At 55.6% G+C, this 15,653-nt stretch overlaps 5 protein-coding genes across 6 annotated transcripts; 2 read left to right on the top strand and 3 right to left on the bottom strand.

Moving 5' to 3' along the window:
• The first annotated feature begins 50 nt into the window (after nt 1–50).
• VPS4A (vacuolar protein sorting 4 homolog A) lies at nt 51–4,881 on the top strand. 2 transcript variants are annotated; one of them, XM_081335939.1, is made up of 11 exons: nt 51–171; nt 644–755; nt 875–1,022; nt 1,137–1,198; nt 1,314–1,433; nt 1,512–1,668; nt 1,858–2,006; nt 2,146–2,227; nt 2,918–3,137; nt 3,593–3,733; nt 4,478–4,881. In XM_081335939.1, exons 1-11 carry the CDS (start codon nt 151–153, stop codon nt 4,577–4,579), a joined length of 1,314 nt encoding a protein of 437 aa, XP_081192065.1. In that variant the 5' UTR covers nt 51–150; the 3' UTR covers nt 4,580–4,881. The 2 variants fall into 2 exon arrangements, with proteins under 2 accessions (XP_081192065.1, XP_081192066.1); XM_081335940.1 differs by having other exon boundaries at nt 75–171; nt 647–755.
• A 721-nt stretch (nt 4,882–5,602) lies between these two features.
• On the bottom strand, nt 5,603–6,786 carry PDF (peptide deformylase, mitochondrial). The gene has a single exon (XM_081335942.1). The coding sequence runs from the start codon at nt 6,618–6,620 to the stop codon at nt 5,916–5,918; it is 705 nt and encodes a 234-aa protein (XP_081192068.1). The 5' UTR covers nt 6,621–6,786; the 3' UTR covers nt 5,603–5,915.
• Nucleotides 6,787–6,798: 12 nt separating this feature from the next.
• On the bottom strand, nt 6,799–10,277 carry COG8 (component of oligomeric golgi complex 8). The gene is made up of 5 exons (XM_081335938.1): nt 9,712–10,277; nt 9,422–9,629; nt 8,095–8,916; nt 7,645–7,813; nt 6,799–7,275 (listed from the first exon to the last, which is right to left on the bottom strand). The coding sequence occupies exons 1-5, from the start codon at nt 10,191–10,193 to the stop codon at nt 6,989–6,991; spliced, it is 1,968 nt and encodes a 655-aa protein (XP_081192064.1). The 5' UTR covers nt 10,194–10,277; the 3' UTR covers nt 6,799–6,988.
• Nucleotides 10,196–12,220, top strand: NIP7 (nucleolar pre-rRNA processing protein NIP7). Its single transcript, XM_081335946.1, has 5 exons — nt 10,196–10,377; nt 10,495–10,581; nt 10,931–11,069; nt 11,386–11,526; nt 11,614–12,220. Exons 1-5 carry the CDS (start codon nt 10,322–10,324, stop codon nt 11,731–11,733), a joined length of 543 nt encoding a protein of 180 aa, XP_081192072.1. The 5' UTR covers nt 10,196–10,321; the 3' UTR covers nt 11,734–12,220.
• A 154-nt stretch (nt 12,221–12,374) lies between these two features.
• Nucleotides 12,375–15,641, bottom strand: TMED6 (transmembrane p24 trafficking protein 6). The gene is made up of 5 exons (XM_081335941.1): nt 14,613–15,641; nt 13,854–13,980; nt 12,965–13,113; nt 12,533–12,828; nt 12,375–12,443 (listed from the first exon to the last, which is right to left on the bottom strand). The coding sequence occupies exons 1-4, from the start codon at nt 14,826–14,828 to the stop codon at nt 12,604–12,606; spliced, it is 717 nt and encodes a 238-aa protein (XP_081192067.1). The 5' UTR covers nt 14,829–15,641; the 3' UTR covers nt 12,375–12,443; nt 12,533–12,603.
• Nucleotides 15,642–15,653: the final 12 nt, after the last annotated feature.

Here is a 15,653-nt window from a genome sequence, read left to right as displayed (position 1 = left end):
CGCGCGCCAGCCCGCCCCCGCGCGCTGCTGTTCCCGCGCCCGCCCGCAGGGGCGCTCTGCGGGCCAAGGCCGACCCTCCGCCGCCGCCGCCGCCGCCCTCCGCACCGGAGTCCCCGCCGCCGCCGCCGCCGCCCGGGCCACAGGGATGCGATGACCACGTCCGCCCTGCAGGTGCCTCCGTTGCCGCCGCCCGGGCCACGCGCGCTGCTCCCGGCTCCAGGCCTACCGAGCCGCCAGGCGACGGGCCCGCCCGGACTTCGGCTCCGGGGCGGCCGCGGGCTCCGCCTGCTCAGCTTGCGCGGTGGACGCGAACTTCTGCGCGAAGCAGCGGGGCTCGGAGACGCCCCCGGGAGGCGCGCCCCCCCCCGTTCAATCGCGCTGCCGCGGGGCCTGTGCGCCCCCCGCCCGGCCTCCCTTCGGTCCGGGACCCCCGGCGAGCCCGGCCCGCTCCCGCCCCGCAGTGGCTCCCGCGGGGTCTCCCCGGCAAGAGCGGAGGATGCCGCGAGGAACGGGCGCCGCGGAAAAGCCCTCGAAGGCGGTCTCGGGTGCCGAGCCCCGAGACGCGGCGGGAGAAGAGAAGAGGGCCCGCCGGGCTCCTCCCCGACGGCCCCCGCCGCCCTCCTGAGCGCCGCTGTCTTTCCAGAAGGCCATTGACCTGGTCACGAAAGCCACGGAGGAGGACAAGGCGGGCAGCTACGCGGAGGCGCTGCGCCTGTACCAGCACGCCGTGGAGTACTTCTTGCACGCCATCAAGTGTGAGTGCGGGGCGCGGGGAGGGCGCCCCCAGCAGGGCCAGCTCCGAGGGTGGAAGGGGCCCCGGGTGTGCCCGCCCCCCGCCCATCCAGCCGGTCTCCCCTCCCCCTCCCTCCCGCAGATGACACGCACAGCGACAAGGCCAAAGAGAGCATCCGGGCCAAGTGCGCCCAGTACCTGGACCGGGCGGAGAAGCTGAAGGACTATTTGCGGAACAAGAGCAAGCAGAGCAAGAAGCCGGTCAAGGAGGCCCAGAATGACAGCAAGGGGTAAGGGCTGGGGGGGGATTTCCCCCCCCAAGGCTTCGGGGAGGTCACCTGGGGCCCAAAGCCAACCGGAAAGCGCCTACTCTGCTCAAGGCCGTTGAATGTCTTCCTCTGCAGCAGCGACAGCGACAGTGAGGGTGACAACCCGGAGAAGAAGAAGCTGCAAGAGCAGCTGATGGGTAAGCCAGAAGGCCGGGGGATGCCCTGGGGGCCTCGGACACCATGCTGCTCTGCCTGCGAGGGAGGAGGTGAGCGCTGGGCTCAGGTCTCTGGGGCAAACTGCCTTGGCTGCAGGTGCCATCGTGATGGAGAAGCCCAACGTGCGATGGAGCGACGTAGCGGGCCTGGAAGGGGCCAAGGAGGCCCTGAAGGAAGCTGTCATCCTACCCATCAAATTCCCTCACCTGTTTACAGGTGAGGCCTGGGGGTCCCTCCCTGCATTCTCTGGGAAGTTTTGGGATGAGTGAGACCATCTTCTCTTCTCTCGGCCAGGCAAGCGCACCCCCTGGCGTGGGATCCTCCTCTTCGGCCCCCCGGGAACTGGGAAGTCCTTCCTGGCCAAAGCAGTGGCCACTGAGGCCAGCAATTCCACCTTCTTCTCCATCTCATCTTCAGACCTGGTGTCCAAGTGGCTGGGGGAGAGTGAAAAGTAGGTGTGGGAGGCAGAGCTCGCTCTGTGGGGTATTGGCCCTTGGAGAAATGGGTCCAGGGGTGAAATGAGGCAGCCTGGTGGATCTCCATAGGGAGTTTGCTTCCACCTGCTTGGGCATCCTGCATGTGGGCCAGTCTCTGCAGGCTGTCCTGACCCTCCCCTCATTCTGCCCGGCTTCCTCTTCAGGCTGGTGAAAAACCTCTTTGAGTTGGCCAGGCAGCACAAGCCGTCCATCATTTTCATCGATGAGGTGGACTCCCTGTGCGGCTCCCGCAATGAGAACGAGAGTGAAGCTGCTCGCAGGATCAAAACAGAATTCCTGGTGCAAATGCAGGGTGGGTGATGGGGATGGGCGCCGGGGCAGCAGTCCAGCTGCTTGCTCTGACCAGAGTGGCCACTACTCTCAGGCCAGTGGCCAGACGGGGTCTGCTCTCTCCAGAAAGGGTGACATGGGGCACTTTTCTTTTTTCTCAGGTGTTGGGAATAATAACGATGGCACTTTGGTCTTGGGCGCCACCAACATCCCCTGGGTACTGGATGCTGCCATTCGGAGGAGGTGGGTGATAGCAGTGTGTGCGTGGGTTAGTTGCCATCACATTTTGTATAAGTGGAAATAGCTGAAATTCAGGTCCACAGGGAACAAATTGTAGTTCTCTGAGTAAGAAACAGTTAAATGGGAAAAACTTATGTTCCCTTCATAAGGCAGTTCCACAACCTCACACAGCAGATATATTTTGTGGCTTTTAAAGTCAACATTAGATGATGTGTGATTTCCACTCTTCATAGTTCTGACTATAATGCTGAGCTGTGTATGCCGCACCAGGTGCAGCACATAGCCCAGCTTTGGCTGGCTGCAGGCAATCCCCCATGTGAGGCCCAGAACAGGCATCCTGTAAAAATATCTTCATAGACAAGTGTCGTCCATGTAGTCCTGAAGTGAACAGGAATTGAGGTCCGTTTTATTTACTACTACAAAGAAACAAAAATAATCTAAACTGGGTGGACTTTGGATCAAAGTCTAACCTTTTTACTAACCTCTTGGCCAAATGCAGTTAGCTGAAATCATCAGGGGCAGATGGAGGAGTGGGGTTGACATCGGCACACGTCTCAGTTATTTAATTTAATTTTTTTAATTTAATTTATAGCGATGGGCAAAAGGGTGGGATACACACATGCACGGGGGCATACACATGCCACACAACCCAGCATTGGAGATTGAACCGTGCATTCCCTCCTTTGCACATAGGTTTGAGAAACGCATTTACATCCCACTTCCAGAGGAGCTGGCTCGTGCCCAAATGTTTAAGCTACACCTGGGCAACACACCCCACAGCCTGACTGAAGCTGACATCCATGAGCTGGCCCGAAAGACAGACGGCTACTCGGGGGCTGACATCAGCATCATTGTGCGGGATGCCCTGATGCAGCCAGTACGCAAAGTGCAGTCAGCCACGCACTTTAAAAAGGTGAGGCTGGCAGGGATCAGGGGCCAACTACTGTGCAATATTTTGATGCCCCCTGGCGCAAAGCAGATCTCTTTGGCCATGAAAGGGATGAGCTCTGCCCACATTTCTTTGTGCTGGTTCACCCATTTCCTACCCACCTGCATCCATTTCTTTATGTGGGGAGGATTACCTGAACACGGCAGGCATTGTCCCCATCGTTCAATGGGAGGAGTTGGACTCCAAGACTGGAGCATTGCCATGACCTCTGAGGAAGGCCTCTGGTCTGGCAGGAGAGCTCCAAGACCGGCTCACTCCCTTTTGCTGTCTTCATCATGATCTTGGACCGCTGTTACTGGAGAGCAGAGGTTGATTGACAGGTGGCTTGCCTGCCAGCCTATTCTTTTCCCAGACCTGTGAGTTAGACGCTGACTCTGACAACCCTCCTGATCTGCCTACTGCTTGCATCCTTACTGCAGGTTCATGGACCGTCTCGCACCAATCCTGGTGTGCTGGTAGATGACCTGCTGACTCCTTGTTCCCCAGGGGATCCTGGGGCCCTTGAGATGACCTGGATGGAGGTGCCTGGAGACAAACTTCTGGAGCCCTTGGTCTGCATGGTGAGTGGTTCCTCCCCTGCCCTGGCTTAGGCAAAACTCTGCGACAACACACCCAGTTCTTCTGTGTGGAATGTGGGTCCACAAAGTGGGACTGAGCACCAAGCTAAGTGAGGGTATAAAACAGATGTCAAATTCAAGGCCTGCAGACAGATTCGCCCAATGAGGGGTTTAGATGTGGCCCTCAAGCAGACTAGTAGGAGAAGGTGATTGAGTATGTAGTGCGGTATGTGTGTGACCTGAAGCAGCGCTAGTGCTAGAAAAGCCTGGGGGAGTCAGCAGGAGCTGCGGTGTTGCTGAGGCTCTGCTGAGGCCCCAGGATTGGCGGACGTGGCTCCAATTGATCGGGGCTTCCGGGGGTCTTAGGGATGGTCGACAGCCATAACCTGAGCTGCCAGGGACCCCAGAATCAGTGCACTCGGCTTCAGCTGATGAGTGCTGTGTGAAAAAACCTGCCAGGCAGTGAGTGAATGCATGAGGGAGGAGAGGATATAAAAATAAGGATTTAGGCGGGGAGGAGGAGTGAGGGGAGAGAGAAGCCGATAGGGAGGTGTCGGAGGGACAACCCTGAGGGAGAGAAGGGGATATCGACATTTCAGGACAACGGTAATGCTGATGCGGCCCTCAATGAAATTCAGTTTGACACCACTGGTATAAAGCATCAATCCAGCCCCCCCCCTTATGTTGGAGGAAATACTGCTAAGATGCTGGAGGCTTGGGTGTTCTGAACGTTCCCTCTCTTTGCAGTTAGATATGTTGCGCTCGCTGGCCACCACTCGCCCCACGGTCAATGCAGAAGATCTCCTGAAGGTGAAGAAGTTCACAGACGACTTTGGCCAAGAGGGTTAATGCTGTACCTGTGGGACGCCCCATTGTTAAGTGGGAGCAGCCAAGGGCCCATTTTCCTGGCCAGGAGCAAAACAGGCCAGAAGTGGCTGGTGGACTCTGCCATGCAGAAGCTTCATTCTCCACCTGTCTCCGCAGGGGCATCTCTGGCTGGGGATGGAAGGGAGTCCACTGGGGGTACCAGGGCATAAGAGCAAGCCTGACTCGGCCTGCTGTGTTTTTCTTCCCTTCAAATACCCCATCTTTGGTTTTTTTTCCCTTTTATTTCTGATGCTTAGTTTCAAAAATAAAAGCAGCCCAACTCCCTTCTGCTCCCAGCCATTTCCTCAGCCCTCCACGCTGTGAGTCCAGTTTTGCTCCCGAAAGAAAGGCCTGGGGTTCTTCACCAAGAGCCTTCTTTCCTTCTCCAGTGCTGTTGTGCGTCACCTCAAGTTCACTTGGGGAAAAGGGTGTCATTCCGTCAAACTTGTATGATGCTATTTTACTGGGTTCTGGTAGGTTTTGTAAACGTTCAGTTTCTGTCCACTCCAAACCCCTTTTGTTCTCAGAACAATTCTCCCTTTCAGCCTTTGGTGAAGGTCCTCCGCCTTCTTTGCTTTGCTCCTGGGGCTGGAGCAGCCGGAAAGTTCCACCTGCCTACCAGATTACTTTGCAAAGGAGAGAAGTATTGTGGCTTGGCTCCCAATGACAGGACACAGGTGGGATTCCCTGAAAAGCCTGGACAGGTCCCAAGGTAGCTTCTCTCTGTACCTGTGGCCAAGGAGAACTGCCTTCTACAATCAGAGCTGAACAGGCAGAGTGATAGGTGCACACACACCCATGGCTGGGGTCAGGGTGAATTTGTGCCACAGAGGCAAGTACCCCACTGCACTGTGGTTAATATAATCTGCCACCTGCTGCTTTAGGCCTGCCTTGTACTTAAGAGGGCTGAAGGACTGTTTTTCCCCAGCCCAGCCCACATGTAGATTTTAAAGTGATGGGTTGTACGGAGATGGCTTGTGAAAGAATAAAGTGCTGGAAATGAAGGCTTACAACACTTATTTTTTTAACTGAGTTTACACAGAAATAGCAAGTTAACGTTCACAGCAAGTTCTAATCCTGCAAGGCAGCAGAGGCTAGGCTGCTGCTTGTAGCAGGTGGGCACCCCACCGATGAAGCAGCTACCTCCCTGGCTTAAAAGGATGCGCTTATCGGTTGACCTTGGCCCAATGCAAGCAAGTGAAAGTCCTGCTCTCCATCTTGTCGATGTAGAGGATCCCCTTTATGTGGTCCATTTCGTGCTGAATGATGCGTGCTGCGAAGCCTCTGGCTTGCCACGTGGTCTCCTCTCCAGCCTCGTTTAGTCCTGGTGGGGGGAGAAAAAGCCCCACAGCGGGGCCCGCTTTGGGATCCCGGAGGCGAGCAGGGCACCGTGTCCCCTGCGGCCGCCTGTCCTCGCCCCCGCCTCACCTGAGACCTCCACGCCCATGTGCCGGGCGACCACGGCCGAGAAGCCGGGCAGGCTAGCGCAGCCCTCGGTGAAGTAGCTGGGCCGGCTGTCCAGCACCCGCACGGCCGGGTTGACGAAGACACGCAGCGGGAAGGGGACGGCCTCCAGTGCGCGCAGCTCTTCCGGCAGCGGCGGGCCGCGGAACTCGGCCACGAAGACCTGCAGCGGGACCCCCAGCTGGGGCGCACTCAGCCCCACGCAGCCCTCCCGCCGCATCACCGCCACTAGCCGTGAGATCAGCCGCTGCACCTCCGCGCTGCCCACCCGCCCCGGCTCCACCGGCGCTGCCACGCCGCGCAGCGCCGGATCGCCCACCAGGCAGACGCGCTGGAAAGGCGGCTCGCGCGGGCTCAGCAGCCGCCGGCGCAGCTTGCGCCAGCCGCCGCCCAGCTCCCCCCAGGGCCGATCCGAGAAGGCGAGGCCGTGCGGCCGGCACGGAACCAGGCTGGCGCGGAGGATGCCCCGCAGCCCGCGATCCCAGCTCCGCGCCGCCATCGGCCAGGCAGAAGAGCGCCCCCAGCGGCAGGAGGCCTCCCCTCCGCCGAGCGCGCCCATCCGGCCCGGAAGTGCTCCTTGAACGGAGGCTGCACAGTAAGAAAGGTGGGAGGTGAATCAGATCGCGCAAGCGCAGATGGAGCCCCACGGGCCGCGCTCAAGCTCCTCCACCCTCCTGGCGAGGGGCAGTGGGAGGGGCGAAAGCGCCTCGCGCCCACAATCAAGTACTAGAGCGGAGAAAGGGAAACGCCAACTTTATTCTCACAGTTCTTCCCTTGCCTCTGAGCCCCCAACCTTCCCTTCCTGCTTGGCAAAGGAGGCCGCCAGAAAGGGCACCTGCAGCCAAGCGCTGCCCTCGCCTGGCCAGGGGAGAGTGGGGGATGCCCACAGATGCTCCTTCAGCAGATGAGCCCCAAATCCTCCACCAGCTATCCCGTGGCGGGAACCACACTGAGCGGCCGTGTGTCCTCAGAAAGGGGGCCCTTCTCTGCAACTGGAGGAAGAGAGATGCCGGGGCTGGGATCTGCTTCTTCCTGCTCTGAGCCAGAGAGTCCCAAGTCCAGGGGAAGTTGCAGGCACTCTTGGGCCAGCCCTTTCTCGGCCAGGGGGAGAGCAGTCTCTTTCTTGGGGAGGACTGAGCCCAGGAGCTCCTGGATCGCCTCCTCATTTACGCAGGCGAGACCTCCATATTTATGGACCTGAGCAGCAGGAACACCTAGCAGGACAGGAAACAAACACAAAAATGGGAAACCACACACTTCCATAAATCCTAAATCCCAGAGGAGGTTCCTTTTCCAAGTCTGTGATCCCTCCCGGGCACCTATGCACATCAATCCCTGACAGGCCAATCGTCCCAAAGTTTCTTTTTCCAAAAGGCAATTAGACGTTCTTGGTGTTCAAAGAAAATACAAAGAAAGCACAGCTGCCATTTGGAAAAAGCACCTTTTGGACAAGCATGAGTAGGGTGATTGAGAATCTCCACAGACAAGGGGCCGGTTCTAGCTCCAAAGAGCAATTAAAGTGTGGCCTCACTTCCACCAGCTTCCTTCTACCGCTTTCTGCAAGGAAGTAAAAGTAACTATACCCAGAATCTGTGCAATTTGGGCTAGAGGGAAGAGGAGCTGGAGACAGCGGTTGAGGTATGGCACCAGGTCTTCCAGGAACGCTGTGCAGAACTGAACAAACAGCTCTTGCTCTTGACTGCTGAATGCTGCTGCCTCTGCCCGATGGAAAGCCAGAATGATCTTTACACCCTGGTGAGAGAAAAGACTCATTAGAAGTCTTTGGTTTATAAATTCAGAGCAACTGGATGAAAATTACCTACTGAAAATTCAGATCATGAATTATCTAACCAGGCAGTGCATGACACTACTAGACAAAATCCACTAGCTGCAAAGAGACTATGAGAGATTCTAAGGAGCTCAGCTTAAAATGGGAAGAATACATTCAAGCTTCTGGAATAGCCATTAAAATAATTATTCTTATCACTGAGAAATACAGAATATTTTATCCAGTCTAAGATAGAGAGCAGTACCTGGCTGAGCACATCCTCCAGGAGAGCTGCCACAACTGAGGCCAGAGCGACAGGACAGCAGAGACGCAAATCATTGAAGGCCATCAGGATGTTGTTGAGCAAGTGCGCAAGGGGGGGAAAGTCTAGTAGCACCAGAGGGGGCTGCAAGGTGCCTGGCTGGGCAGAAGGCATTGGCACAGAGATGGCACTGCCCAGGAGAGCCGGCGTAGAGATCAATGTGTAGGAGTTCATCTCTTCTTGGAACTGGTCTGTGACCTCCTGCATAGCTTTCTTGAAGGTAAGAAGCACCACATGCTGAAAAATGGGAACAAGCTGGCCCCGGAAGTCCGCCCCTACCCGGCTGAAGGACAGGCCAAAGTACATGCACTGACCCAGCAAAGAGTCAAGGTGATTGCCCACACCACGTTGTAAGTCTCGCTGAAGAACGAGCAGAAACTGGGAGACTTTCTGCAGCACCCACCCATGGAAGATAGCACTCTCATTGAAGGTGTCTTTCCCCAGGGGCAGTACCAGCGGCTCTTCATCTGCAAATATGGCACGATACTGCGTGACAATGTCAAAGAGATGCACACGGCAGGCCTCTATCGTTTTTGTGATGTGCACATAGGGGTCATGATCAGGAACAGCCGCAAGGATGGAGCGCAGCCAGAAGTCTCTTGCTTGCAGGAATGTGATGCGCAGTTCAGCCTCTGTGAACACATCCATGCAGCGCAGGTAGCCAATGACACGCAAACAAGCGGGTAGCTGGATGTTGGTGCGTAACTGCTGGATCAGTTGAGTAAGCATGAGCTGTGTGGACTGACGCACCTCAGCCACTATGCCCTGGGAAGGAAAGAGAAGCCGTTCTTACTGGGACAGGTGCTCTGAAAATAATTCACAAAACCATGCAAGAGGCATACCCCAATTCCAATTCACAACGCCACATGGCCCTTTGGACTCACTGTTGTAATATTGCCATAGGTGTGCTCTGGCAGCATTTAGGCCAGCCGGCATGAAATGTCTACGCTGAGACGTGGTTGTCTATGGTATATTTGAGCAACTCACGTAACAAAAGGTACTTGGTCCTAAATCATCCCAAAATTCTCAGTATAAAAGCAACCAGCATTTTACAGATGGAAAGAAAAGCCGTAGAAGCCCCAACACTTTTTACCACAGAGGAACCACAAATGCTTCGCCTTCTCCCTCCTCTGAGCTGGAGTCCTGCTTCAAGACTAAGGCCATGTCCTCTCCTGCCTTCACCCCAAGCCCCTCGGGTCAAGTTCACAGCGAGCAGAGGATGGAAGTTCAAAGCGGTTCACCCACGGGCCATCCCCAGTGGTGCCTGCACCTGGATTACAGGGACGCCAGCGTGCTTCTTCTCCAGGCGGCGGACGTAGGAGACAAGCTCCAGCGCCTCCTCGTAGTAGCTGTTGCGGACACAGGTGTCCATCAGCTGCGGGATCTCCAGCACCTCCAGGATCTCCGTGTGGCGGTTCAGCGTCACGTTGTTCATCCGGCGGCTCTGCGCGATCTGCTCGGCGTGGCGCGTGAAGCCCCTGCGGGAGAAGGCGGCGAGTCAGCGGGCGGGCCTGGTCGGCACCCGCCACGCCTCCCTCCGGCCGGGACGCGGCGGCTCACCGGCAAGCCTCGGCGAAGGGCGGCAGGCGGTCCAGCAGGCGGCCCAGGCCTTGCTCGATGCCGCCGAAGCCGCGGCGGGTCTCGGCGGTGCACTCCGCCGAGCGGATGAAGGTCTTGTAGTGCGCGAAGGCCAAGGCCCGCGTCTGCGCCCCCAGCTGCGCCCGCTCCTCCGCCAGCCGCCCGGGCTCCCGCCGCAGCGCCTCCAGGCCCAGCCCCGACAGCGCCGCTAGGTAGGTCGGCAGCTCCGCGTCTCCCGCCGGCACCCCTGAGGGCGACGCGCGAAACAGCCAGGCCAGCAGGCTCGCCTCCTCCACGTCCGTTCCGCTGCCCGGTGCCGCCGCCTCCGAGGTCGCCATCGCGGAATCTACGTGGACCAGGAAGTGATCGCTATGGCAACCGGGGCGCTGGGGCCCGTTCGATAGCACTTCCGACTTCCGTCCTGGCCGCTCTATTCCGAAGGTCTCTGGCGCTCTATAGTCCATGAAGCAAGCGCGGATTGGATGTTCCTGCGGTGAGGCCGCTTCCGGCCCTGGGAGCAGCTTCCGGGCCCGGCCAGGCTTGGGCGTCGTCACGCGGCCGCGCTGTCTCTTGCGCTGCGGGCGGAGGGGCGATGCGGCCGCTGACGGAGGAGGAGACCCGCGTGCTCTTCCAGAAGCTCGCCCGATAGTGCGTGCCGCGTGGCTTGTGGGCTGGGCTGGGCTGGGCTGAAGGGAGGCCGGGCGCGGAGGGCTTAACCGAGGCTCTGCGGGACTCCCCGGCCGACTCTCTCTGTTCCCTTCGCAGCGTCGGCGAGAACATCCAGCTGCTGGTGGACCGGCCGGACGGCACCTACTGCTTCCGCCTGCACAAGGACCGCGTCTACTACGTCAGGTCGGCGGGGCCCGCCGGTGGCCAGCGCCGCGAGGCGAAGGAGGGGAGGGGGTGGCCTTTGAGCGGGGGTACTCCCCCGTGTGTAACAGTCGACGAACCTGGATTGGAAGGGAGGTTTTTGTACGTTTTGTGACTTTTATACCGATGATTTCAGTGGCTCCTCCAGGGTATAAAGGTTGAGGAGGGCTGGTCAAGAGGGAAGCCGATGTCCTCCCCATCTCGCCCAGTCCAGCTTTAAAGAGGGACCAAAGCAATGGCTGACCCTCCATTTGCCCCAGAGGTTTTGAGATTGGCCCACTGAAACCTGTTCCTAAACTCCCTGGTGACTGTACTCCACTTTGTTTTTCAGCGAGAGACTTCTGAAACTAGCTACAAATATTCCACGGGACGGTCTGGTGTCCCTGGGCACCTGCTTTGGAAAATTCACCAAGACCCAAAAATTCCGGCTCCATATCACTGCCCTGGATTACCTCGCCCCTTATGCCAAGGTAAAGATGAGCCAATGTCAATTTTATTTCAGAAGCATTTTCTCTCTTTTCCCAAGCGTGAGGTTTGAAGGATCTGAGAGAAGATGTTTGTCATGCTCCAAAATGAAGAATGGGAGAGGGCCAGAATGTCAACAGGCTTGCCTTGGGACAGTGAGTAACATTTTGACTGCAAGCGGTCAAAGACCAGCGAGGCCTGGAAATGAAGCAGCAATACTGTTTAATTCAGTGCAAGAGGCGTAAGAGGTCATTTTATCATGCAAGGAACCACTTCTTGAGGCTTTAAAACTCAGTGGCTTATTCTGTTTCTCTCCTACAGTACAAAGTCTGGGTGAAGCCTGGGGCAGAACAGTCTTTCCTATATGGGAACCACCTCTTGAAGTCCGGTCTGGGGCGTATCACTGAGAGCACTGCTCAGTACCAAGGAGTGGTGGTGTATTCTATGGCTGATGTCCCTCTGGTAAGTTGTGGCAGGTGTTTGGATTTGGGTGGGTCCTGATACAAAGAAGAGTTGTATTATTCACCTTACCCTCTTTGTTTCCTGCAGGGATTTGGGGTGGCAGCCAAAACCACCCAGGAGTGTCGAAAAGTGGATCCCATGGCAATTGTAGTATTTCACCAAGCAGACGTAGGCGAGTACATACGGCATGAGGAGACACTGACTTAATAAACAGGGCTGAATTCCTCCTAGCACTCTCTGTCAGCTGGAAACCTTAAAAACTGTGCTCTGCTTTGGATTATTTAATGCCTCTTTTTGTGCAATCTGGAAGGACTGCTGATTGATGAAATATGAATGTTTCCCAGTCAGAAACATGTAACATGTGACCAGTATCTGCCTGCTAGTTAAACAACTTGTAAAACTTTGGGATGAAGCTATAACTCAGGTCCCCAACCTTTTGGGCACCAGGGACCAGTTCCGTGGAGGTTTTTCCGTGGACCGGAGGGGGGCGTGATTTTGTGTGCTGCCTGCATCCCTTGGATGGGGTTTTCTTTGTGCGGACCAGTTGCTGGCATGCCGCAGCCCGGTACTGGTCCACGGACCGGGGGTTGGGGACCCCTGCTATAACTCTTACTCAAATTATCTGATGTTATTACTTTGATTTACACATGTTGAGCTCTAGGAGATAATAAAGATGCCATTTCTGTTATTTTTAGCACAGTGAATGCATTTGTTTTACCTTTTTAGCTGGGCAGTTGCATCTCAAGACAGAAAAATTATGAAGGGGACAATTCTGGTTCCATACACATAAAAGATGTCCCTGTTCTATTTGGATAATCATCTGTCTCAACTCTCTTGTTACAGCATAGTGTATTTCAAAAATTCAATTAATATTTATTTTCACGTATGCTGATGTTGCTCCTAGTCAGTCAGTTCACCTAAAGAGAATTGCAAACATTGACAGAATTCTTTGGGTTTATTATCCTATTAGCAAATTCCAGCCTTGAGAAGGGTATGAATAACTCACTCCTTGTCTTTGTAGCCAGAGGTGGGACCCTCCTCCTGCTTTGGGGCTTGGTGTCGCCTCCTGCTGAGGTTTCAGCATCTGGGCTTGTTGCTCGGCTGCATAGCGAAGAGCCGCTTGAGAAAACAGAGCTGAAGGATGCCAGAGAGCACAATGGCCACGCTCTGAGCTGCTGACCACCAGTTCACGTAGGTGTAGTTGGACTGGAGAAGGTTGAAGTCTGTCCTTGACCTCATCCGAGCAAAGTTGTAGTAGCGCCACATGTGGAAGATATTGGTCAACAGCTTGGTGGTGCTCTTCTATTTTGGATTTTAAAAAAAATCAGATTCAGCTCCTGGCATTTAGAGGAAGAAGAGCACCTCCCTCTTCCCCTTCCTAACTAGCCAATAAAGGCAGTTACCTGCTACTTTCCTTTCAGGCCTTTAGACTAGATACCTCAATTGCTTCCAGGGTGCCGTTGAGATCCGTCCTCTTCAGCTCGGCAGTTTCTAGATCAAAGCCTTCATAGAAGACTCCGAAGTCGAGGTACACTTGCACGCTTCCAAAATGGTTGTATCGATTACTCAGGCATAGCTGGTAGAAGCCTGTAAAGAGGGAGAATTAGGCCAAGTTTCAGGGACATTTTCTGTGATGCTGCCCTCTTCCGCTGCACTGGGTAGGCGATGTACAGTAAAGGACAGAAGAAGGAAAGTTGTGTCCATGCTTAAATCTGCTTTTCCTTCCAAACATACGTGTGCTGTCAACCTTTCCTAGCAATTTCCTAGTTGTTTTCTATCTCCAAAGCACAAAAATACTGAAACAGGAATTCAATGCAGGGGTGAGATTGGAATTGGATTTGGTATTCAGCTCTCCTTAGAATTAAAAAAGGTTATATAAAGTAAGATTTCTCCATTAAAAAAGCTATGAGGACCCAAAAGAGGCTCAAATAGTATGTTTGGGCCAAAAGTGGAGGATATTTTCATGGAAGAATCTGCAACAGTGGCAGATGCCACTCTGCCAGCCTCTGCTTGCTGGCGTTCTAGCAATTGAGGCTTTCACATACTTGGGGGAGGGGGGTAGATGAATCGGACTCCCTAAACCAGGGGTGCCAAACTGCCGGCCCGCGGGCCGGAGCATCACAGAGAAACCGCGCCCATCCCATTTTCGGCAATGGGAAAAAGTTCCGATACGTCACGAGTTTGACATGCCTGCCCTAAACTATGACTAACAAGCCCAAGTGTTGTCTTCACGCAACACTGAAACAAGGACGGTGGCAGCACAGAAAATGGTGTCATTGAAGCAGCTTTCTGGATGGGGCTTTGGGGCAGAGCCAACAGTGGGGCACCTGTCTCCCGAGTCGGGAAGTTGATCTGTCCCCGCACATCCTGGGAGGTGCCAAGGTGGAAGCCACTGGGGTCATTCACAGTTGCTAGGATGTGTCTGTCATGGCCAAGGCCTGAAGTCCACTGCACCTGGAAGCAAGAGCGACCAAGTAAAATTGGGAAGGATCAACGGGGCCAATGACTGTTGCTTCCTGGGTCCAAGTGCCTTGAAAGTGGCTGAGTTGGTTTTAAATCACAGGTTCCCCCTGCAGGTGCCTCTTGCCTGCGAAAGAGCTCCAGGGGTCTGCACTGGGACACAAGCTACTTGTATGGCAGGGAGAGAGCACTCCCCCTCCTTTCCAAGCAGCATAGAAACTCAGGTGCTGGTAACAGGGAGTCCTCATGTGGGCAAAGGCTGGGCTGGGTGGTGGGGGCATCCTCCACTCTCACAAGAGGCAGGGTGGAGATCCAGTAGTTCTGGAGCAGGTCTGCTCCAGCTGCTTCCAGGCATATCTTGGCAGGCATCTCTGCAGGATTCCCCCCTCCCCCCTTTGCCTGGTGGACTCAGGTGTACAAGGGACCCTCCCTTTCCAGGGTGGCTAGGTCTCTGGGATCCACTGAGGGAAGATGCTGGGCAGAATCCTGCTGGAATAATTTTGGGCAGTACAGCTGTGGGCAGCTTTTCTACTGCTCACAATGGGGGCTGCCAGGAGGGACTAATCCTGCAGCTAGACACAATTGGTGAGGGCTTCCCCCTTTGCCTCCTTCCCCACGGCACCCACCTCATAGCTGAAGTAGAAGGAGCCATTTTGGCGTGCAAATTGCCAGAGGCATTCAATGCCACCTGCAGAGATGACAATGGCAAAGTCATACCAGCCCCTCATGGGGGAGAGAGGCTGCTTGTGGGACCCCCCTGGCTGCTTCCTCTCTTGGCAGTGGGCACGTTGCAGCCCCTGAAGCAAACCCAGGAGCCCCACCATCTGTAACAGGGCAAGCATGTTGGCAAACGGATGCCAGCTGGCTGTGGGCTCTGTGGAGGAACTGCAACCTGGCAGTTGGCTGAGCTAATCATTAACAGAGCTGCTCCTGGCCAGCACTTTGCTGGTTCAGGCGGAGCAACCTGGGGAGGGGAGGGGCCTGAGGGACCCCTTGGGAAGCTGTGCCACGGCCAGAGTGAGAAGGCCTCCCTTCTCAGGGTGCTGTGCCGATTGCCTGGGGACCTTCAGCTCCAGCAGCTCCTGGGCTAAGTTGCTTGCTCCCTTTTGCTCCACAAAGGCAAGGGGGTGACCTTGCCCTCCTGCAGCCTGTCAAGCACCTCAGGATGTGGGACCACCGAGCAGCTGCCGGCTCTCAGGGCAGCAGGGTGAGGAAGGGCTGTTCATGTGGCTCTCAGCTGAAGGGTAGCAGGTGGGGATGGGGCTTCAAGACTCCTAATTGATTTCAAAGGATGGCACAGAAGCAGAAATGTGATGCTTCTCTATGCAGCCCATTTTTAACAGCTTATTTATGCCTTTTCTTTCCTCCCTTGGAAAAATGAGTGTACACATTTAAACTTGCATCCTTGCACCCCTGGCCTGAAGGACACGTCACTTCCCCAAGAACAATGTTTCCAAGGAATTGGCCAGATCATGGGAGAAAGAAAACATGACTAAGTTTATGTTTGGATTAAACACAAGAGAATAAACCCCTTTTCACTAGTGGATGATACTCTGCCTGCAACCAGATAAAATCCACTCGGCAAGAGGGGGCTGCCCATGCCGCTCCAGGCACTTCTCCCATCTGGGCCCTCGGGCACCTTGTGGGAGTGAAGAACATTAACCAGG

Source organism: Vipera berus (genome assembly GCF_964194415.1).
Source record: "Vipera berus genome assembly, chromosome: 10".
Classification (NCBI taxonomy): domain Eukaryota; kingdom Metazoa; phylum Chordata; class Lepidosauria; order Squamata; family Viperidae; genus Vipera; species Vipera berus.
Note: the sequence above shows the minus strand (reverse complement) of the source record. Positions and strands in the feature narration are given on the sequence as shown.